The sequence below is a fragment of the Rhinoderma darwinii genome, unplaced genomic scaffold (assembly GCF_050947455.1).
Source record: "Rhinoderma darwinii isolate aRhiDar2 unplaced genomic scaffold, aRhiDar2.hap1 Scaffold_945, whole genome shotgun sequence".
Taxonomy (NCBI): domain Eukaryota; kingdom Metazoa; phylum Chordata; class Amphibia; order Anura; family Rhinodermatidae; genus Rhinoderma; species Rhinoderma darwinii.
Genome location: NW_027464520.1, coordinates 43,800 through 67,036, shown reverse-complemented (window position 1 = coordinate 67,036; position 23,237 = coordinate 43,800). Strand labels below are relative to the sequence as shown.

The 23,237-nt window shown below is 41.4% G+C and overlaps 1 protein-coding gene across 1 annotated transcript; it reads left to right on the top strand.

The window, feature by feature from the left end:
* Positions 1-19,340, top strand: LOC142733372 (uncharacterized). The gene is made up of 7 exons (XM_075849539.1): positions 1-185; positions 652-816; positions 901-1,024; positions 2,766-2,863; positions 7,965-8,076; positions 18,970-19,057; positions 19,150-19,340. The coding sequence occupies exons 1-7, from the start codon at positions 108-110 to the stop codon at positions 19,160-19,162; spliced, it is 678 nt and encodes a 225-aa protein (XP_075705654.1). The 5' UTR covers positions 1-107; the 3' UTR covers positions 19,163-19,340.
* The last annotated feature ends 3,897 nt before the right edge of the window (positions 19,341-23,237 follow it).

Sequence of the window (23,237 nt, the reverse complement as noted above, 5' to 3'; positions counted from 1 at the left end):
TCTTCTCCTTTCTTCATAAAGACGTCTGCAGTACTAGATCCTCCAGTTCCTCCAGTTTTCTCATCTTCTCCTCCACAACGTTCCTTCCCCTGAATGACCCACCAAGAATGGACAAGGACAGGAATGAGATGAGCAGAAGAATATTAGACTTCACCTTGGAGATCATCTACCTGTTGAGCGGAGAGGTAAACTTTTCTACATTATAGAACAAGTCACACATAGGGAAGGGACAATACATAATAGGAAGAATCCAGTGTCCTGTATAACAACGTCCAGACCTTCCAAGTGACGTCAAGAAGCTGCAGGTCAGCCACCAATATGGTCAGTTATGTGTCATGTCACCAATGCAGCAATAGTAATGTTGTAGAGCAATGATAATGACCAGGAACCAGGAGGATCAGGATGACCTCTATATAGAAACATAGGAGATGACGGCAGGAGGAGAGCACATGGTCCATCTAGTCCCCCCAATATTATTTCCTTTTTAGTTTTGGCCTCGTTCTATTTTCTCAATGTCTTTTTGTAGGTGAGGTCTCCAGTATTACACATGTGGGGTCACTAGAGGTCTATACAGCGGGGTCACAATCTCCCTCTTTCTACTGAGGGGGGAATACTGTGTTCAGTTCTCTAAGTGTCTCTCTCCATACACAGGAGTACACAATAGTGCAGAAGACATCGTGTGACTGTACGACTCCCATCATCCATGAGTCAGGAGGATGGAGCAGTAGTCCCATCACAGAGCCTCCCCCTCACTCCGGGATACATGAGAAGATCTTAGAACTGATCTACAAGATGACGGAGCTGCTGACTGGAGAGGTGACACTGCTGGGAATGCTGGGAAATTCTCCAGTAACAGCACTGGAGGTGTCTGGGTAATGACTGTATCATTGTGTGTGTCAGGTTCCTATAAGGTGTCAGGATGTCACTGTCTATCTCTCCATGGAGGAGTGGGAGTATCTAGAAGGACACAAGGATCGGTACGAGGAGGTCATGATGGAGGACTACCGGCCGCGCACATCACAAGGTGAGAAGAGACAGATCTATACTGGCATTACTGTGGGCACAGGCTGGACTGGCGGTCATGTTGAGGCCTTAATACCGTCATGTGCAGCACATATACACGTGTGTACAATGACATGTAATGTAGGAGCTCCACAATTTCGGCTCCTTTTACATCACATTAGATCCCTGTGTTTCGTGCTGCCGGCTGCTCATAACTCTGCATTACAGGTCACATTACATTGTACAGCGCTGGCGGCCGTTCTGGATACAGGAGCCATGAAGACGAGCAGGACGCGCTGTCTCCTAATGCAGAGTTATGGGCAGCCGGCAGCGAGGACTATGGGCAGTCGTGCTGTAGTCAGAAGTAAACCTGGTAATACAAGTCATGTAGAAAGACGATTATCGGCACACTCCGGCAGTATAATAGTTTCCTATATAATGTCAGTATAATCGGAGGTTCTCTTTAATATTACAAGTTATGGGCACTAGATTCTGGAGATGGGACGCTGATCCAGGGATTTATTCTGATTTCCAGATTTGGAGTCGGGGAGGAGTTTTCCCCTAATTAGACAATTATCATCCACCTCATGGGGTTTTATCTTCCTCTGGATCAACACGGTCGGATTATAGGTTGGTCTTGATGGACTTGTGTCTTTTTTCATCCTTAGTAACTGTAACACAGAATGTATGAAGCTAAATTTACCACGAATATAAAGTACAACGTGTTCTGAAAAAACAATCTCACAATGTCTTGGATAAGTAAAATCTTATTCCCACTTCTGATACGTCTCCACATGGCGTAAACACGGCGGAACGTCCAAAACTCATTTTTGGCGCGACGTGTAGATGAGATTTGTTAAAATCTCACCCTCATTGCTACTACTGTAATACGCTGCAGATTTTCTCGCAATTAAATACTTTGCAGAAAATCTGCATCTTATCAGCCCCGTGTGCACATACCCTTAAAGTAACACGTCAGATTTGAGAAATGGTTCTCTTAAACAGGTCAAAAATAGGCCATGGATTCCACTCCCAGAGGAGTCCCTGACATCACTGTCCATATATGGACAGAGACGTCAGGGGCTCCCTCTAGAAGCACAATTTCCAGCCAAGTTGACGGCAACGCTCTGGCAAATGATTCCGCTCCTAGAGGGAGCTTCAGTGGCGCTATCTACAGGGGATGAGGTGCTATCTGCAGGGGTTTGGCATAAGTTTGATTAAACTAAGGGGGAGATGTGCCGGCACTTGTGGAGAGAGCCGGCGGACAGGAAAGTACAACCCTGTTCCATTCTGCCAATATTTATTTATGTGACACCTGCCCAGGGCATCAGGAGTTGGAAAGTATATAGCCATGTCGTGAAGGGGTTAATTAATATGTATAGAAAATATTGCCTACAGAGGTGTACACAGCCTTTAAGAGGCTAATAAGCAAGTGACACCCAGACCATTTTTGGTTGCAGGTAACTAAATAGAGGCGTCCTGTGTCCCGCCACTTTCATGTGTATCCGCGTCCACAGAGGGCAGATACAGGTAAATACTATGGTGGAGCAGGGAGCCAGTTACGCCCCGCCGTTCGCTCTGGTAGGGCACAGTCTCCTTTAGGCCGGCGGCTTACAAGGTGCAGGAACATCGACACCGGTAGTGAGGACCTCAACATTGTAATTCCGGCTCTGATCAGTAAACATAGAAGTGTAGAGAGAAGTGTCTGATATATAGACAGATATACAGTAGTCATGTATTCAGTCCCTGTGTGTTTCCTACAGATGGATCCAGTAGGAGAAATCCACCAGAGAGATGTCCCAGTCCTCTGTATTCCCAGGACTGTCCAGAGGAAAATCCCAATGTGCCAGAGAATCATCAGGTAGATGAAGCTGAGCCGTATACCAGGTCTATATAGGGGGGTGCGGAGCTTTTCGGTCCTGCAGTCATTAGGGATGTCACGATACCAGAATTTGGACTCCGATACCGATACTTCGTGTAGTATTGCGATTTTGATACCAAAACGATACTTTACCAACAGTAATAAAAAATAATAAAAAAAGTTCTTCTGTTTTCTGATGTGAGGCGCGAGGTGCGATGATGAATGTAACCTCCATGTACCTCATTAATAGTAATTAACCCCATCATGTTTCTCAGTCATAATGGGTTAATGTGTGAGGTACATGATGGGGTTAATTACTATTACTGAGGTACATGGAGGTTAAATTCATCATCGCGCCTCGCGTCTCACAATAAGTGATAGAAATATATACTGATAGTACACAGGCATATATCTATATACTGATAGTACACAGGCATATATCTATATACTGATAACACACAGGCATATATCTATATACTGATAGTACACAGGCATATATCTATATACTGATAGTACACAGGGATATATCTATATACTGATAGTACACAGGCATATATCTATACACTGATAGTACACAGGCATATATCTATATACTGATAGTACACAGGCATATATCTATACACTGATAATACACAGGCATATATCTATATACTGATAGTACACAGGCATATATCTATACACTGATAGTACACAGGCATACATGTATATACTGATAGCACACAGGCATATATCTATATACTGATAGCACACAGCCATATATCTATATACTGATAGTACACAGGCATATATCTATACACTGATAGCACACAGGCATATATCTATATACTGATAGTACACAGGCATATATCTATATACTGATAGTACACAGGCATATATCTATATACTGATAGCACACAGGCATATATCTATATACTGATAGTACACAGGCATACATCTATATACTGATCGCACACAGGCATATATCTATATACTGATAGTACACAGCAATATATCTATACACTGATAGCACACAGGCATATATCTATATACTGATAGTACACAGGCATATATCTATATACTGATAGTACACAGGCATATATCTATACACTGATAGTACACAGGCATATATCTATATACTGATAGTACACAGGCATATATCTATACACTGATAGTACACAGGCATACATCTATATACTGATAGTACACAGGCATATATCTATATACTGATAGTACACAGGCATATATCTATACACTGATAGTACACAGGCATACATCTATATACTGATCGCACACAGGCATATATCTATATACTGATAGTACACAGCAATATATCTATATACTGATAGTACACAGGCATATATCTATATACTGATAGTACACAGCAATATATCTATATACTGATAGTACACAGGCATATATCTATATACTGATAGTACACAGGCATATATCTATATACTGATAGTACACAGGCATATATCTATATACTGATAGTACACAGGCATATATCTATATACTGATAGCACACAGGCATATATCTATATACTGATAGTACACAGGCATATATCTATACACTGATAGTACACAGGCATATATCTATACACTGATAGCACAGAGGCATATATCTATATACTGATAGCACACAGGCATATATCTATATACTGATAGCACACAGGCATATATCTATATACTGATAGTACACAGGCATATATCTATACACTGATAGTACACAGGCATATATCTATACACTGATAGTACACAGGCATATATCTATACACTGATAGTACACAGGCATATATCTATATACTGATAGTACACAGGCATATATCTATACACTGATAGTACACAGGCATATATCTATACACTGATAGTACACAGGCATATATCTATACACTGATAGTACACAGGCATATATCTATATACTGATAGCACACAGGCATATATCTATATACTGATAGTACACAGGCCTATATCTATATACTGATAGTACACAGGCATATATCTATATACTGATAGTACACAGGCATATATCTATATACTGATAGCACACAGCCATATATCTATATACTGATAGCACACAGGCATATATCTATATACTGATAGTACACAGGCATATATCTATATACTGATAGTACACAGGCATATATCTATATACTGATAGTACACAGGCATATATCTATATACTGATAGTACACAGGCATATATCTATATACTGATAGCACACAGGCATATATCTATACACTGATAGTACACAGGCATATATCTATATACTGATAGCACACAGGCATATATCTATATACTGATAGTACACAGGCATATATATATATACTGATAGTACACAGGCATATATCTATACACTGATAGTACACAGGCATATATCTATATACTGATAGTACACAGGCATATATCTATATACTGATAGTACACAGGCATATATATATATATATATACTGATAGTACACAGGCATATATCTATACACTGATAGCACACAGGCATATATCTATATACTGAAAGTACACAGGCATATATCTATATACTGAAAGTACACAGGCATATATCTATATACTGATAGTACAGAGGCATATATCTATATACTGATAGTACACAGGCATATATCTATACACTGATAGTACACAGGCATATATCTATATACTGATAGCACACAGGCATATATCCATATACTGATAGTACACAGGCATATATCTATATACTGAAAGTACACAGGCATATATCTATATACTGATAGTACACAGGCATATATCTATACACTGATAGTACACAGGCATATATCTATATACTGATAGTACACAGGCATATATCTATATACTGATAGTACACAGGCATATATATATATACTGATAGTACACAGGCATATATCTATACACTGATAGTACACAGGCATATATCTATATACTGATAGTACACAGGCATATATCTATATACTGATAGTACACAGGCATATATATATATATATATACTGATAGTACACAGGCATATATCTATACACTGATAGCACACAGGCATATATCTATATACTGAAAGTACACAGGCATATATCTATATACTGAAAGTACACAGGCATATATCTATATACTGATAGTACAGAGGCATATATCTATATACTGATAGTACACAGGCATATATCTATACACTGATAGTACACAGGCATATATCTATATACTGATAGCACACAGGCATATATCCATATACTGATAGTACACAGGCATATATCTATATACTGATAGCACACAGGCATATATCTATATACTGATAGTACACAGCCATATATCTATATACTGATAGTACACAGGCATATATCTATACACTGATAGTACACAGGCATATATCTATATACTGATAGTACACAGGCATCTATATACTGATAGTACACAGGCATATATCTATATACTGATAGCACACAGGCATATATCTATATACTGATAGTACACAGGCATATATCTATATACTGATAGTACACAGGCATATATCTATATACTGATAGCACACAGGCATATATCTATATACTGATAGCACACGGGCATATATCTATACTGATAGCACACGGGCATATATCTATATACTGATAGTACACAGGCATATATCTATATACTGATAGTACACAGGCATATATCTATATACTGATAGTACATAGTTTGTACGGTTGAAAAAAGACACATGTCCATCATATATCTATATATCTATATACTGATAGTACACAGGCATATATCTATATACTGATAGCACACAGGCATATATCTATATACTGATAGTACACAGGCAGATATCTATATACTGATAGTACACAGGCATATATCTATATACTGATAGTACACAGGCATATATCTATATACTGATAGTACACTGGCATATATCTATATACTGATAGTACACAGGCATATATCTATATACTGATAGTACACAGGCATATATCTATATACTGATAGTACACAGGCATATATCTATATACTGATAGTACACAGGCATATATCTATATACTGATAGTACACAGGCATATATCTATATACTGATAGTACACAGGCATATATCTATATACTGATAGTACACAGGCATATATCTATATATTGATAGTACACAGGCATATATCTATATACTGATAGTACACAGACATATATCTATATACTGATAGTACACAGGCATATATCTATACACTGATAGTACACAGGCATATATCTATATACTGATAGTACACAGGCATATATCTATATACTGATAGTACACAGGCATAGATCTATATACTGATAGTACACAGGCATATATCTATATACTGATAGTACACAGGCATACAGCTATTCACTGATAGTACACAGGCATATATCTATATACCAGTATATTAGCCTGTGTACGGATAGTACAGAGGCACCTGTTAGGACATACCTCAATATGCCCTAACAACAGGAAATATGGTAGGACAGCCCTGGGGTCCTTCAATGGACCCTGGGCTGTCTGCCCATATATGGTATGTCCCTCAATCGCGTCACAGGGATTCCTGCGATGCGATCCAAGGGGCATCTCCCTTTCTCCTGAATGCTGCAGTCCGCTGTGATCGCAGCATTCAGGGGAATAGCGGCGGAGATGAGAGGTTTCTCTGATCTCCGCCGTTATAGAGGGGGGCTGTGGCTGTGTAATACAACCATTGCCCCGCTCCTGACATAAGTGAGAGCGCGGTCAGCATGAGGTGATGCGGCCGGCGCTGCACTATAATAAGCGGCGGTGCAGGCACTGAAGACAGAACATGGGGGTGTTTTGCAGCGTGCCCGCCATGTTCTGTCTTCAGTGCCGGCAATCATTAGTGCAGCGCTGGCCGCATCGCATCATCCTGACCCCGCGCACTCGTCAGGACTCAGGAGCGGGGCAATGACTATCACACAGCCGCAGCCCCGCTCTCATACATTCATGTGTTACTATACTGAGCTGTGCGGCCGCAGAGCTAAGTATCGAAATACATGACATAACGGTATCGAAACAGTATGGAAGTTTCGATGCATCGTGCATCCCTAACGGTCATAGATGGGGTCATAGAGTTTGGTGGTTTCTTATGTTGATCTGTTAGATTCTTCGCACTCTCTGCTGTATTGTACTGAATTGTTACATATGTGAAATCAGGGGGAAGATCTGACTATTATTAAAACAGAGGATGAAGAAGAAGAGCGAGTGAGGGTCGATCAACCGTGTAAGAGTGAACCGGAGGAGGAAATTCCAGGAGGTGTTACCAGAGGTCAGTAATAATGAATTTAGAAAGTGAACTCCGTGGTTTATTAAGCAGGACCTGCTGTGTTATTTGTTGTTGTTTTTTTAACCACATTCCTCCCCTTATACTTGGCGTCCTCCAGATTCCAACGCTGTCTTTTTCTTTTTTGCCCCCCTCCATGTTGTTCCACTACAGCCCTTACTCCGTTTTGCACCTAACATATGCGTGTTGTAATTAAAGGTACAAAGAGGAGACACCATCTCTCCTCAGTAGGCGTTGCCTCACTTTTTGCTGTGACGCTGTCCAATCAGAGCGGACCGCTTCACAGCGATGCAGAAAACCTGCTGATTTTGAGAAATTTCCTGCAGGTCTTTTGCATCGCTGTGAGGCTGTCCACTATGATTAGATAGCGTCACAGCAATGAGCGAGTCAACATCTACTGAGGAGAGAAAAGGTCTTCTCCTTTCTGTTCTCTTTAAGGTGGGGTTCCTCCTTAGTTCTACATTACAGTAACACGTCAGACAATGTGTTATACATAGTGCAGGACCTGAGGGAGCTGTGACTACACATAGAAGTTCTCTACAAGGCGCTCTCTGAATCCGGTCATGCACTAGGCTTAGCATCAGATTTTGGGGGGCAGCGGCTGCGATTAACAGCTGCACTCTAGGCCGAGATCTAGGAAAGCTCAGCTCAACCACTTACAGAGAATGTGTCATCAGAAAATGATCTATTGTTTAAATCAAGTTTCTGTTAAACATATTTTTTATGATTTTTTTGGTGGTTTTTTTTATATTATTTTTTTGTCTTTATCTAATCTTGCAGTTTGCCCTCTGGCCAATGAGTCTCATAGTAGACTGCTCCTTACAGTTCTCAGCAGTCATCTCATTATCATCACAGGCAGGATTACACTGACAGGTAACATCTATATATGTAGATAACAAAGAATCCACCATTCATAATAGACTGACCCTTCCTGTTCTGTAGAGATCATTTCTCAGCACTCATCTCATTATCATCACAGGCAGGATTACACTGACAGGTAACATCTATATATAGATAATACAGAATCCACCATTCATAATGGACTGACCCTTCCTGTTCTGTATAGATCACTTCTCATCACACCTCTCATTATCATCACAGGCAGGATTACACTGACAGGTAACATCTATATATGTTGATAACAAAGAATCCACCATTCATAATAGACTGACCCTTCCTGTTCTGTAGAGATCATTTCTCAGCACTCATCTCATTATCATCACAGGCAGGATTACACTGACAGGTAACATCTATATATGTAGATAACAAAGAATCCACCATTCATAATAGACTGACCCTTCCTGTTCTGTAGAGATCATTTCTCAGCACTCGTCTCATCACAGGCAGGATTACACTGACAGGTAACATCTATATATGTAGATAATACAGAATCCACCATTCATAATAGACTGACCCTTCCTGTTCTGTAGAGATCATTTCTCAGCAGTCATCTCATTATCATCACAGGCAGGATTACACTGACAGGTAACATCTATATATAGATAATACAGAATCCACCATTCATAATGGACTGACCCTTCCTGTTCTGTAGAGATCATTTCTCAGCACTCGTCTCATCATCACAGGTAGGATTACCCTGTATAGGGCATATTTGTTTATTTACTTTAAGAGGTAAAAAGGTTCTTTTTGGAGGATTATATCTCCTGTTATTGGTTTTTCGCTTTGTCCCCAGTCTCTTATCCTCAAGGGATGGCCTAGGGTCATCTGTACCGGAGATATCAGATTCAGAGTAGTCAGTAGATCTAATTTCACGATGGATAACAGGGGGTGTGTGTTTACGGAATGAATACGCTTGTCCCGTTTCAAAGTCTTTGCGGTCTCGTATATATTTACGGTGTTGCGTTCCTTAATTTCTCTTTGCAGGCTTTCCATATTTCTTTGTAGTTTGATTTCACAGTTGTTATATTCGGATGTGGTACTGAAGATTTTAATATCCTCAATTTCCTTTTGCAACTGGAGGTTAATTTGATCAAAGGCACTTTTTTCAAAGTCCAAGGGGTAGTGAAGCATGCGTAGAGAATTATCGGTTAGAAGGTCTTCCCACCCTTTAAGGATGTGCGCCGACTTTTTGTGCGCAGGCGCGCCCTCCTGGATTTCTGATTGGTGCAGTCCATTGGCCATTCTGATTGGCCTTACGACCCGCTCGTCTCACTATTGACGGCCGGTCTGTTTAGCCTCTTTTCATTGGGTCCCTGCGGACCGACGCCCACTGTCATGGCGGACCGAGGCTTTAAAAGGGTGTGGATGCACAATACGCCGTCAGTAGCCCCATATGAACCCCTGAGGACGCTACGTTCGTAGCGAAACATGTCGGGGGGGCTTCTCGCTATGTTTTATACGCAATGTCTCACTGACTGTCAGCCGCTGCTATGATCTTGTTTTGCAATTTCAGCGTACTGCAGACGCTGTCTAAACACTGACCCATTACACTGGACTGACTGTTTGCATCTCAGCACGCAGATCTTCTACTGCCAGTGAGCATTGGCTCGTTTTTAAACGAGTGTCGTTTTGTCTTTGATCATTTACTTATTTAATCCTACCCAATAAAAGTTATATTTGATCTTATTGAATACTCCTGTATCTGGCTGGAAACAAGGGCAACCCTTCTCTATTTTGCCTAACCGCAGATTAGTTTCACTTTGTTACAGTGTTGCGCCTGCCAGCCAGCGGGGTCTCCCTTTCCCTTTTTTGCTATAAAAACCACATCAAAAACCTCTTGATTACACTTGATTTTGCGTGTTTGTGTTTGTGTGTGGGGGGGGGGGGGGGGGGGGTGCTTGCCGCTGATTCTTCAAAAGAGCTGATAAGCGGCTATGAAGTATCAGCGGCGCGCGTTAACACTCCGCTCTGCCCCACACACAGCTCTGCAGACACGAGAAAAGTGTTAAAGGGATCGTCCAGTAAAACATGGCGCCGCACCTGTCCTCAGGTCGGGTGTGGTATTACAGCTCTGTCCTATTCACTTCAATGGAGGTGAACTGCAATACCAGACACAACCTGAGGACAGGTGCGGCGCTGTGTCTCCAATCCGGACACCCCTTCTGTCCTGAGATGACCCGACGGGGGAGGAGGGTGTCAGAGCCACCCACCACCATCACTGCAGACAGAACCACAACTACGGCATGAGGGCAGGGCTTGTCCTGAGTGCACTGTCTCTTGTTATGGACAGATTTATAGTCACATGAACCCCGTCTGATGAACCGGTAACCTAGGTCCGATCACATGACAGAGGGGGATCACCAAAAACCCTGTGAACCCTCAGCCCATCAATCCAGCCCTTTCCTGGTTATATCTGCTTCTGGGAAAGCTGGGTGACCACCATTACCCCTCCTACTGGAGTGTGAGAGGTTCATTAGTCACATCCCCAAACATACTCCAGTAGGAGGGGTAATTGTCGTCACCCAGCTTTCCCAGACCCCTGAACGGTAAATCTCTCTAGTTGTGCTGAGACTGTTTGGGAATGTGACAGGGGTCTGGGAAAGCTGGGTGACCACACTAACACCAGGCATATTATCACCCAGCATTCCCAGGACAGTTACATCATGTGTCCTTTATACAGAGTCTCCTGCACGACTACAGGGGGGGCCGTCGGGTGGGGGGGGGTCACGAGAGCGGGGGTCTGTGAGATAGAGAGTGGGACAGACACACACATCTTACATGCAGTGCAGCTGGTCTTCATGATGGCGCCTGCTCTCTCCCTGCAAACAGCTGCTCTGCTGTGTGACTCTGACCTGCGTCTGCTCAGTACAGAGCCAGAGAGCAGATACAATGGACGGGAGCCGTTCATTGACTCCTATGCATTGTAGCTGCCGTATTCCATCTCTGTATGTGTCGTTAATCAACACATACAGAGATGAAAAAAAAAATGGTAGCCCCCATAGAGAAGAAAAAGAAAGAAAAAAATAAAAAGTACAACACAAATAAATACAATTTATTTTAATGACCTACTAAAAGCAATATTATATAAAAAATAAAATTTTCCGTGACACCTTAAGGACGCAGCCTAGATTTTTCAAATCTGACATATTTCACTTTATGTGGTAATAACGTCGGAATGCTTAAACCTACCCAAGCGATTCTGAGATTGTTTTCTTGTGACACATTGGGCTTTATGATCGTGGTAAAATTTGGACGATATATTCAGTCTTCATTTGTGAAAAATTGCAAAATTTTGAGAAAATTTACAAGAAATAGCATTTTTCAGAATTTAAATGCATCTGCTTGTAAAACAGACGCTTATACCACCCAAAATAGTTACTAGCTCACATTTCCCATATGTCTACTTTAGATTGGCATCGTTTTTTGAACATTCTGTTATTTTTCTTGGACGTTACAAGGCTTAGAACATAAACAGCAATTTCTCATATTCTTAAGAAAATTTCAAAAGCCTTTTTTTGAAGGTACCAGTTCAGTTCTGAAGTGGATTTGAGGGGCCTATGTATTAGAAACCCCCATAAAACACCCCATTTTAAAAACTAGACCCTTCAAAGTATTCAAATCAGCATTTAGAAGTTTTTTAACCCTTCAGGCATTTCACAGGAATTAAAGCAAAGTGGAAATGAAATTTGCAAATTTAATTTTTTCTGCTGAATTTCAATTTTATTCAATTTTTTTCTGTAACAAAGAAGGTTTTACCAGAGAAACACTACTAAATATGTATTGACCAGATTCTGCAGTTTTTAGAAATGTCCCACATGTGGCTCTAGTGCGCTCGTGGACTAAAACACAAGCCCCAGAAGCAAAGAAGTACCTAGTGCATTTTGAGGCCTCTTTTTTATTAGAATATATTTTAGGCAGCATGCCAGGTTTGAAGAGGTGTTGAGGTGCCAAAACAGTAGGAATCCCCAAAAAGTGACCCCATTTCGGAAACTACACCCCTCAAGCAATTCATTTATGGTTGTTGTTACCATTTTGACCGCACAGTTTTTACACAGCACATATTTGAATTGGGCTATGAAATTAAAAAAATGAAATTTTTTCCAATAAGATGTCATTTTTGATAAAAATTTCTTATTTTCACAGGGAACAAAATACCCCATTTTGTTGCCCAATTTCTCCTGAATGCAGCAATACCCCATTTGTGGTGATAAACTGCCGTTTGGGCCCATGGGTGGCCTCAGAAGGGAAGGAGTGCTGTGTGTTCTTTGGAGTGCAGATTTTGCTGGATTGGTTTTCGGGTGCCATGTCGCATTTGCAGAGCCCCAGAGGTATCAAAGCAATGAAAACCCACCAGAAGTGACCCCATTTTGGAAACTACACCCCTCAAGGAATTCATTTATGGGTGTTGTGACCATTTTGACCCCATAGTTTTTTCACATAACTTATTTGAATTGGACTGGGAATTCAAACAAAATTAATTTTTTCCAATAATATGTAGTTTTGGGTGAAAATGTCTTATTTTCACAAGAAATAAAATACCCCATTTTGTTGTCCAATTTGTCCTGAGTGCGGCAATGCCCAATTTGTGGCGATAAACTGACGTTTGGGCCCATGGGGGGGGGTGGGCTCAGAAGGAAAGGACCACCATTTGGCCTACTGAAGCTTTTCTGGTGCTAAGTCATGTATGCAGAAGCCCCTGAGGCACCAGTACAGTTGAAACCCCAGAGAAGTGACCCCATTTTAAAAACGACACCCCTTAAGACTAGAGGTGTAGTGAGCATTTTGACCCCACAGGTACTGTGTAAAAGATAATGCGCAGCAGATGGTGCAGAGTGAGATTTGCAATTTTATATATATATATGGCATGTCAGTGTCCGATATAGTGTGCCCAGCATGCGCCACCGGAGATATACACCCCTTAAGATGTAATGTGGGTTCTCCTGGGTACGGTAGTACCCTACATGTGGCTGTTATCAGCTGCCTGGGCACACAGCAGGGCTCAGAAGGGAAAGACGAGGGGGGATAAGCTGTGCGGAGGGCATCAGGGTAAGTAAAACTGGGGTAGATTAAAAATCAAGGGATGTATGATCAATTTTAAAACAATCTTTTATACAGAGCTCTGGTTTTTCAGGACACGTGTCACATTGGTATATTGTGTCCCTCCTTATCGCCCTCTTATAGCAGACTCTGCACCCCTTTTGACTCTTTCCCTTTCCACCGGTTTGGGAACTTCTCCTGGAAAGTGTTGCCCTGGTACGATGCGTGTGGCCATGCTTCCAGAAGTACTGGGTGCCCCCCCTTCCTGGTCCCTAAAGATTAGTTTCTTGATAACCACCTCTTGAAATTCCAGGAAAGTTCCCGTCTGGCCTGTACATCGACGTAGCACGTAACGCATTGTACAATGCCATCTGTATGATGTGCCCGGCCAGCTTCTTATACCACACCGCATGGCGCTGTAGGGCTTCAGGACTTGATTTGACAAGTCCATCCCTCCCATGTACCTATTGTAGTCCAGGATGCAGTCTGGTTTGGGGGTGGCCTTTCCTTCATGTATCCTAAATCTGTAGGTATACCCTGATTCACTCTCGCAGCTCATACATCTTCACGCCATACCTTGCCCTCTTACCCAGCAGGTACTGGCGGAATTGAACCCTCCCTTTAAAATGTACCAGGGACTCATCAATAGAAATAAACGTCTCGGTGGTGTATGCTGGGAAAACCGGGCACTGGCACGGTCTAATAGGGGTCTCCGTTTATACAAACGGTCAAAACTGGGGTCATCTCGGGGTGGGCACGGCTCATTATCAGTATAATGTAAGAAGCGAAGTATTGCCTCATTTATTTATTTTTTTAGGTTCCACTTCAGTTCTGAAGTTGCTTTGAGGGGCCCATATATTAGAAACCCCTATCAAATACCCCATTTTAGAAACTAGACCCCTCAAAGTATTCACAACAGCATTTAGAAAGTTTATTAACCCTTTAGGTGTTTCACAGGAATTTAGAGCAAAGTAGAGGTGAAATTTACATATTTATTTTTGTCAGAAAATCCTTTTTATGCAATTTTTTTTCTATAACACAAAAGGATTTACCAGAGAAACGCAACTCAAAATGTATTGCCCAGATTCTGCAGTTTTGAGAAATATCCCACATGTGGCCCTAGTGCGGTAATGGACTGAAGCACCGGCCTCCGAAGCAAAGGAGCACCCAGTGGATTATGAGACCTCCTTTTTATTAGGCACCATGTCCGGTTTGAAGAGGTCTTGTGGTGCCAAAACAGTGGAAACCCCCCAAAAGTGACCCCAATTTTGAAACTAGACCCCTTGAGGAATTCATTGTAGTTTTCTTGGGGTGCATGCGGCTTTTTGATCAGTTTTTATTCTATTTTTAGGTGGCGCGGTGACTAAAAAACAGCAATTCTACTATTGTTTTTTCATTCTTTTTTTTTTACAGCGTTCACCGTGCGCTATAAATGACATATTCACTTTATTCTGCGGGGCGATACGATTACGGTGACACCAGATGTTTATAGTTTTTTTATGTCTTATGGCGTTTGCACAATAAAATACGTTTTGTAAACAATCACTCACTTTTTGTGTTACCTTATTCTAAGAGCCAGAACGGTTTTATTTTTCCATCAATAAAGCCGTGCGAGGACTTATTTTTTGCGTAACGAACTGTAGTTTCGATCAGGACCATTTTTCGGTACATGCGACTTTTTGATCTCTTTTTCTTCAATTTTTTGCGAGGTGAAGTGACCAAACAATTGTGATTCTGGTACGGTCTATTATTATTTTATTTTACGGCGTTCACCGTGCGGGATAAATAACGAAATCATTTTGTAGTTCAGGCCGTTACGGACGCGGCGATACCAATTATGTATAGTTTGTTTGTTTATATATTTTTATTAATAATAAATGACTGATAAGGGAAAAAGGGGGATTTTTACTTTTAATACTTTTTAAAACTTTTATTTTCTTATTTTTACACATCTTTTTTTAACTATTTTTTAACTTTATTACTTTGTCCCACTAGGGGACTTGAGGGCAGGAGGCCCTGATCGCAATTCTAATACACTGCACTACATGCGTAGTGCAGTGTATTAGAACTGTCAGCTACTCACTGACAGCAAGCATAGTGGGTCCTGACGTTGTCAGGAACCACTAGGCTTCCGTCTATGGCATAGCCGGACGCCATTGTTTGGTGTCCGGTTGCCATAGTCACCATCGCCGGCCGCTATCGTGTAGCAGGCCGGCGATGGCGGATTAACCCCTAAGAAGCCGCGATCGCTATTGAACGTGGCTTCTGAGGGGTTAATCGGCGGGGAAGCTCCGCGATCGGTCCCGGCACATTGAGCTGTGATAGTCTGCTGTCGGAAACAGCAGCTATCACAGCTCATGAACGCGCCCCGCGCGAACGGCGCCGTGTTTACTCCATGACCTACTATTAGGTCACTGAGCACGAACGCTACAGTTAGCATGACCTAATAGTAGGTCATGGAGCGTTAAGGCGTTAAAGAACTGCAACAGTGTGTATATATGTATGTGTATATATGTATGTATGTGTATGTGTGTGTATGTATGTGGATGTATGTGTGTGTATGTATGTGTATATATGTATGTATGTGTGTGTATGTATGTGTATGTATGTATGTGTGTGTGTGTGTGTGTATATATGTATGTGTGTATGTATGTGTATATATGTGTATGTATGTATGTGTATATATGTATGTGTGTGTATGTATGTGTATATATGTATGTGTATATATGTATGTGTATATATGTATGTGTATATATGTATGTGTGTATGTATGTGTATATATATGTGTATATATGTATGTGTGTGTGTGTGTGTGTATATATGTATGTGTGTATGTATGTGTATATATGTGTATGTATGTATGTGTATATATGTATGTGTGTATATATGTGTATATATTTATATATATATATAACATACGCACACACACACATAAATAACGGGTAAATCTATTTTAAAAAATTACAAAATTGTTTATTTTTCAATTTTTTTTGTGATTTTTCTGCTCATAATAAAATTGTAAAACATGGAATTAATTAAACTAATCTAGAAAATGAAAGCCTCATAAGTCTTGTAAAAATCAAAGTTAAAATAGTTGTGATATTCAAAGCGGTTGCAAAGTTATTATCGTCTAAAGAAGTGCAAATCAGAAATGGAAAATTTGCCCTGGACGCAGGGGCATCAATGACCCCTGGTCATGAAAGGGTTAATTATGTACCGAAAATACAATTGACAAAATCTACAATCAATATATATATATATACCGTATTTTTCGGACTATAAGGCGCAGTTTTTAGCAAGAATAAATCTTGCTAAAAAGTCCCTGCGTGTTATAGTCGGCAGTGTCGGGCCCCCTGACCGCTCCTTACTTAACCCCTTCCCGACCCATGATGTGCCAGCACATCATCAGGCGGGGAGGGGATGATGTATGGAGCGGGCTCACGCGCTGAGCCTGCTCCATACACTGCAGGTGTCAGCTTCTGACACGCTGCACTACCGGCTAGGAACAGAGATGGCGCTGTTTAACTAGTTAAATACTGTGGTCAATAGCGACCGCAGCATTTATATTGGTTTTCCTACGAAGGACATTTATGACATATCCACAGGTGTAATATCTCTAGAACGGGGCCCCCTAAGCCCCATTCCATCTTACCCGGCTCCGCGGTCTTCCGGCTACTTCACTTCCTGGTTACATGTTCGAGTTACGCAGTTTCCGCAACTCCCATAGAACTGAATAGTAGTTACGGCTACAGAGTAGCACGCTACGCTGCTTCTATAACTGACATTCACTACTATGGGAGTTCCGGAAACAGCGTAGCTCAGCGAGTTACGCTGTTTCCGTAACTCATCCATGTATTGCAGTGTATTGTACCAGCGATCTAATGATCACTGGTTCAAGTCCCCTAGGGGAACTAATAAAATGTGTGTAAAAAAAAATAATCTAAAGTTAAAAAAAAACATTTCCCATTTTCCCCAAGCACAATGTAAAAATAAAAAAATAATAATAAAATTGGTATCGCTGCATCTGTAAAAGTCCGGAACTATTACAACATGGCATTATTTGACTCACACAGTGAACGGTGTAAAAATGTTTTATTTAAAACCCCCGACTGTCTGTATTCTTCTACCATATTACGTTATAAATGGCCGCTCTGTTGTAACGGTTCACTGGGATACGCTTCTTGTGATGTCATCTAGAATGTGGGCAGATTCTATTTCTCTGAGCGTGACGTCCTCTAGAGAATCTGAGCGTGATGTCATGTGAAGGGCGGGGCCTGTGATCTGCATGTGTTCCGTTTGCACATAATGGCCCTCAGGTTGTGACATCATCAAGTTTATAAATTGGGGTCACACATTGACCGCGGTGTCAGTTTCTCTTGCTGGCTCTCATCATGGACGTGTCTCATATGAAGAAGAGGAGGATGGTGATGTTTCCAATGATGAGTGTTGTAGAGAAGATGGAGGTTGGCGGACGCCAATTTCCGGAGGACGTGGAGATGGAGGAGGAGGATGAGAAGATGGAGGTTGGCGGACGCCAGTTTCCAGAGGACGCGGAGATGGAGGAGGAGGATGAGAAGATGGAGGCTGGCGGACGCCAGTTTCCAGAGGACGTGGAGATGGAGGATGGGAAGATGGAGGTTGGCGGACGCCAATTTCCAGCTCCTGATGTGGAGATGGACGACCTTTCGGGGGCTACGGTTAACATCAGGGCCTCCAACCCCCGAAAGAGAAAGTGGCCATTTTAGTAACATCTGCCACTTGGGGCCCATTTACCATCAGGGCCCCCAACCCCCGGGAGAGATAGCGGCCATCTTATTTCCATCTGCCGCTCGGGGCCCATTTACCATCTTTAGGTGAAGTAAGTGCCGTCCACTGATGATCTTCTCACCTCACGACTCTTCTACAGCCGCCTGGACACTGAATTTCTGATTTGTTTTGCAGTTGTCACCCCAATATTGTGGTCTTTACCACCTAAACCATCAGAAATTCCCATTAAGACTCCTCCAGTGATGAGCAGACGCGAGATCCGGTAAGTCTGACGTCTTCCGCTCGTCTTCATCTTCTCCTTGTGGTGAAGGTTTTGTGAATTTTTTTGCTTATTTGTATTTTTTCCTTTTCTAGGATCCGACTTTGAAAAATATGAAAAACGTTTCCGGTTTCTTCTGATCCAGGATCGAGCTGTGTAAGGGTGGACTGGCGGCCATATCCACGGGTGAAGAAGGACCCTCCCCCTCTTCATCTCACCGATCATCGCATGTTAAAGGGCCGGAGCCACAGAAAACCGCACAGAAATTCTACCCGATTCTATAATAAACAGATTTATTTTTACCATTTTTAGTGTTTTCATTTCTAGATTGGGGAATTTATCCAGGGAACCTGTGTTCTATGGGGGTCCGAAGGTTATAGGTGTAATACTCTGCAGAATATATCACTATGTATCTGTCAGGAGGTGGAGAGGACAGAGCAATGTTCTGCAGATCTGTAGAGAGGTCAGTGGTGTAATAATCTGCAGAATATATCACTCTGTATCTGTCAGGAGGTGGAGAGGACAGAGCAATGTTCTGCAGATATCTAGAGAGGTCAGTGGTGTAATACTCTGCAGAATATATCACACTGTATCTGTCAGTAGAGGACAGAGCAATGTTCTGCAGATCTCTAGACAGGTCAGTGGTGTAATAATCTGCAGAATATATCACTCTGTATCTGTCAGGAGGTGGAGAGGACAGAGCAATGTTCTGCAGATCTCTAGAGAGGTCAGTGGTGTAATAATCTGCAGAATATATCACTCTGTATCTGTCAGGAGGTGGAGAGGACAGAGCAATGTTCTGCAGATCTGTAGAGAGGTCAGTGGTGTAATAATCTGCAGAATATATCACTCTGTATCTGTCAGTAGAGGACAGAGCAATGTTCTGCAGATCTGTAGAGAGGTCAGTGGTGTAATAATCTGCAGAATATATCACTCTGTATCTATCAGTAGAGGACAGAGCAATGTTCTGCAGATCTGTAGACAGGTCAGTGGTGTAATAATCTGCAGAATATATCACTCTGTATCTGTCTGGAGGCTTTTTGGAATTTTTCTTGAAAATATAAACAATTGCTGGTAAATTTATACATTTTCTAACGACATAAAACAGAAGGACAGATAAAGTAATGCCAACAAGGGACAATATATTACCCCCCCCCCATAAAAAGTGGGGGTGAAATGTCCGAATGTTTCTCTTATTCTGCAGATATAATTTTATTCCTTTATTTCACTAACACAGCAGATGATAACAGAGAATCACAGCTCAATATTTATTACCCCGATTCTGCAGTGTTTAGTGATATGACATATGTGGCCCTAGTGTGCCATGTGACTTATTGGACTCTTTGCGGAGCAACTCACGCGGCGGCAGAAACGGGAGAACAAATATGAAAGACCCCCAGTTTGTGCAAAGTGAAATTGAGCTGGGCAGCATAAAGCAGCCGTCAGCTGAGTGGACCCCCCTATAAGAGCAGGGGGCCCCGGCATTTGCCCGATTCGACCATGTGTGGACGCTGGCCCTGGTCTGTGTCCTGAGAACGTAGATGCAGTTGACACCGGGACATGCCAGCGGCCGATCGGGATACCACCTGGAATCTGGGAGTGTTCGGAGGTATGGAGACCCTCCCCAAATGACCACATTTTGGATTCTACACCCCTCAGGGCGAGCATTTAGGGCTGCAGTGAGCATTTTGACACCACAAGTGTTACATCGATTGTATTAGAATTGAGCAGTGGAAATAAAGTCGTTTTAGCTCAAAATTTATTTATATTTAAAAAGAAAGAAACGATAACAAGGAGTACATCAGTGTATATGTAATATGTGAGGAGTATATCAGGGTATATGTAATATGTGAGGAGTATATCAGGGTATATGTAATATGTGAGGAGTACATCAGGGTATATGTAATATGGGAGGAGTACATCAGGGTATATGTAATATGTGAGGAGTACATCAGGGTATATGTAATATGTGAGGAGTACATCAGGGTATATGTAAGCTGTGCGGAGTACATCAGGGTATATGTAAGATGTGAGGAGTACATCAGGGTATATGTAATATGTGAGGAGTACATCAGGGTATATGTAATATGTGAGGAGTACATCAGGGTATATGTAATATGTGAGGAGCACATCAGGGTATATGTAATATGTGAGGAGTACATCAGGGTGTATGTAATCTGTGAGGAGTACATCAGGGTATATGTAATATGTGAGGAGCATATCAGGGAATATGTAATCTGTGAGGAGTACATCAGGGTATATGTAATATGTGAGGAGTACATCAGGATATATGTAATCTGTGAGGAGTACATCAGGGTATATGTAATATGTGAGGAGTACATCAGGATATATGTAAAATGGGAGGAGTACATCAGGGTATATGTTATCTGTGAGGAGTACTTTAGGGTATATGTAATCTGTGAGGAGTACATCAGTGTATATGTAATATATGAGGAGTACATCAGGGTATATGTAATATGTGAGGAGTACATCAGGGTATATGTAATATGTGAGGAGTACATCAGGGTATATGTAATCTGTGAGGAGTACATCAGGGTATATGTAATATGTGAGGAGTACATCAGGGTATATGTAATCTGTGAGGAGTACATCAGGATATATGTAATATGTGAGGAGTACGATGTGAGGAGCACATCAGGGTATATGTAATATGTGAGGAGTACATCAGGGTATATGTAAGATGTGAGGAGTACATCAGGATATATGTAATATGTGAGGAGTACATCAGGATATATGTAATATGTGAGGAGCACATCAGGGTATATGTAATATGTGAGGAGTACATCAGGATATATGTAATATGTGAGGAGTACATCAGGGTATATGTAATCTGTGAGGAATACATCAGGGTATATGTAATATGTGAGGAGTACATCAGGGTATATGTAATATGTGAGGAGTACATCAGGGTATATGTAATATGTGAGGAGTACATCAGGGTATATGTAATCTGTGAGGAGTACATCAGGGTATATGTAATCTGTGAGGAGTACATCAGGGTATATGTAATATGTGAGGAGTACATCAGGGTATATGTAATATGTGAGGAGTACATCAGGGTATATGTAATATGGGAGGAGTACATCAGGGTATATGTAATATGTGAGGAGTACATCAGGGTATATGTAATATGTGAGGAGTACATCAGGGTATATGTAAGCTGTGCGGAGTACATCAGGGTATATGTAATCTGTGAGGAATACATCAGGGTATATGTAATATGTGAGGAGTACATCAGGGTATATGTAATATGTGAGGAGTACATCAGGGTATATGTAATATGTGAGGAGTACATCAGGGTATATGTAATATGTGAGGAGTACATCAGGGTATATGTAATATGTGAGGAGTACATCAGGGTATATGTAATATGTGAGGAGTACATCAGGGTATATGTAATATGTGAGGAGCACATCAGGGTATATGTAATATGTGAGGAGCACATCAGGGAATATGTAATCTGTGAGGAGTACATCAGGGTATATGTAATCTGTGAGGAGTACATCAGGGTATATGTAATATGTGAGGAGTACATCAGGATATATGTAATCTGTGAGGAGTACATCAGGGTATATGTAATATGTGAGGAGTACATCAGGATATATGTAAAATGGGAGGAGTACATTAGGGTATATGTTATCTGTGAGGCGTACATTAGGGTATATGTAATCTGAGGAGTACATCAGTGTATATGTAATATGTGAGGAGTACATCAGGCTATATGTAAGATGTGAGGAGTATATCAGGCTATATGTAAGATGTGAGGAGTATATCAGGGTATATGTAATATGTGAGGAGTACATTAGGGTATATGTAATCTGTGAGGAGTACATCAGGATATATGTAATCTGTGAGGAGTACATCAGGGTATATGTAATATGTGAGGAGTACATCAGGGTATATGTAATATGTGAGGAGTACATCAGGCTATATGTAATCTGTGCTGAGTACATCAGGGTATATGTAAACTGGGCGGAGTACATCAGGATATGTAATCTGCGTAGTACATTAGGGTATATGTAATCTGAGCGGAGTACATCAGGGTATATGTAAAATGGGCGGAGTACATCAGGATATATGTAATCTGTGAGGAGTACATCAGGGTATATGTAAACTGTGTGGAGTACATCAGGGTATATGTAAGCTGTGCGGAGTATATCAG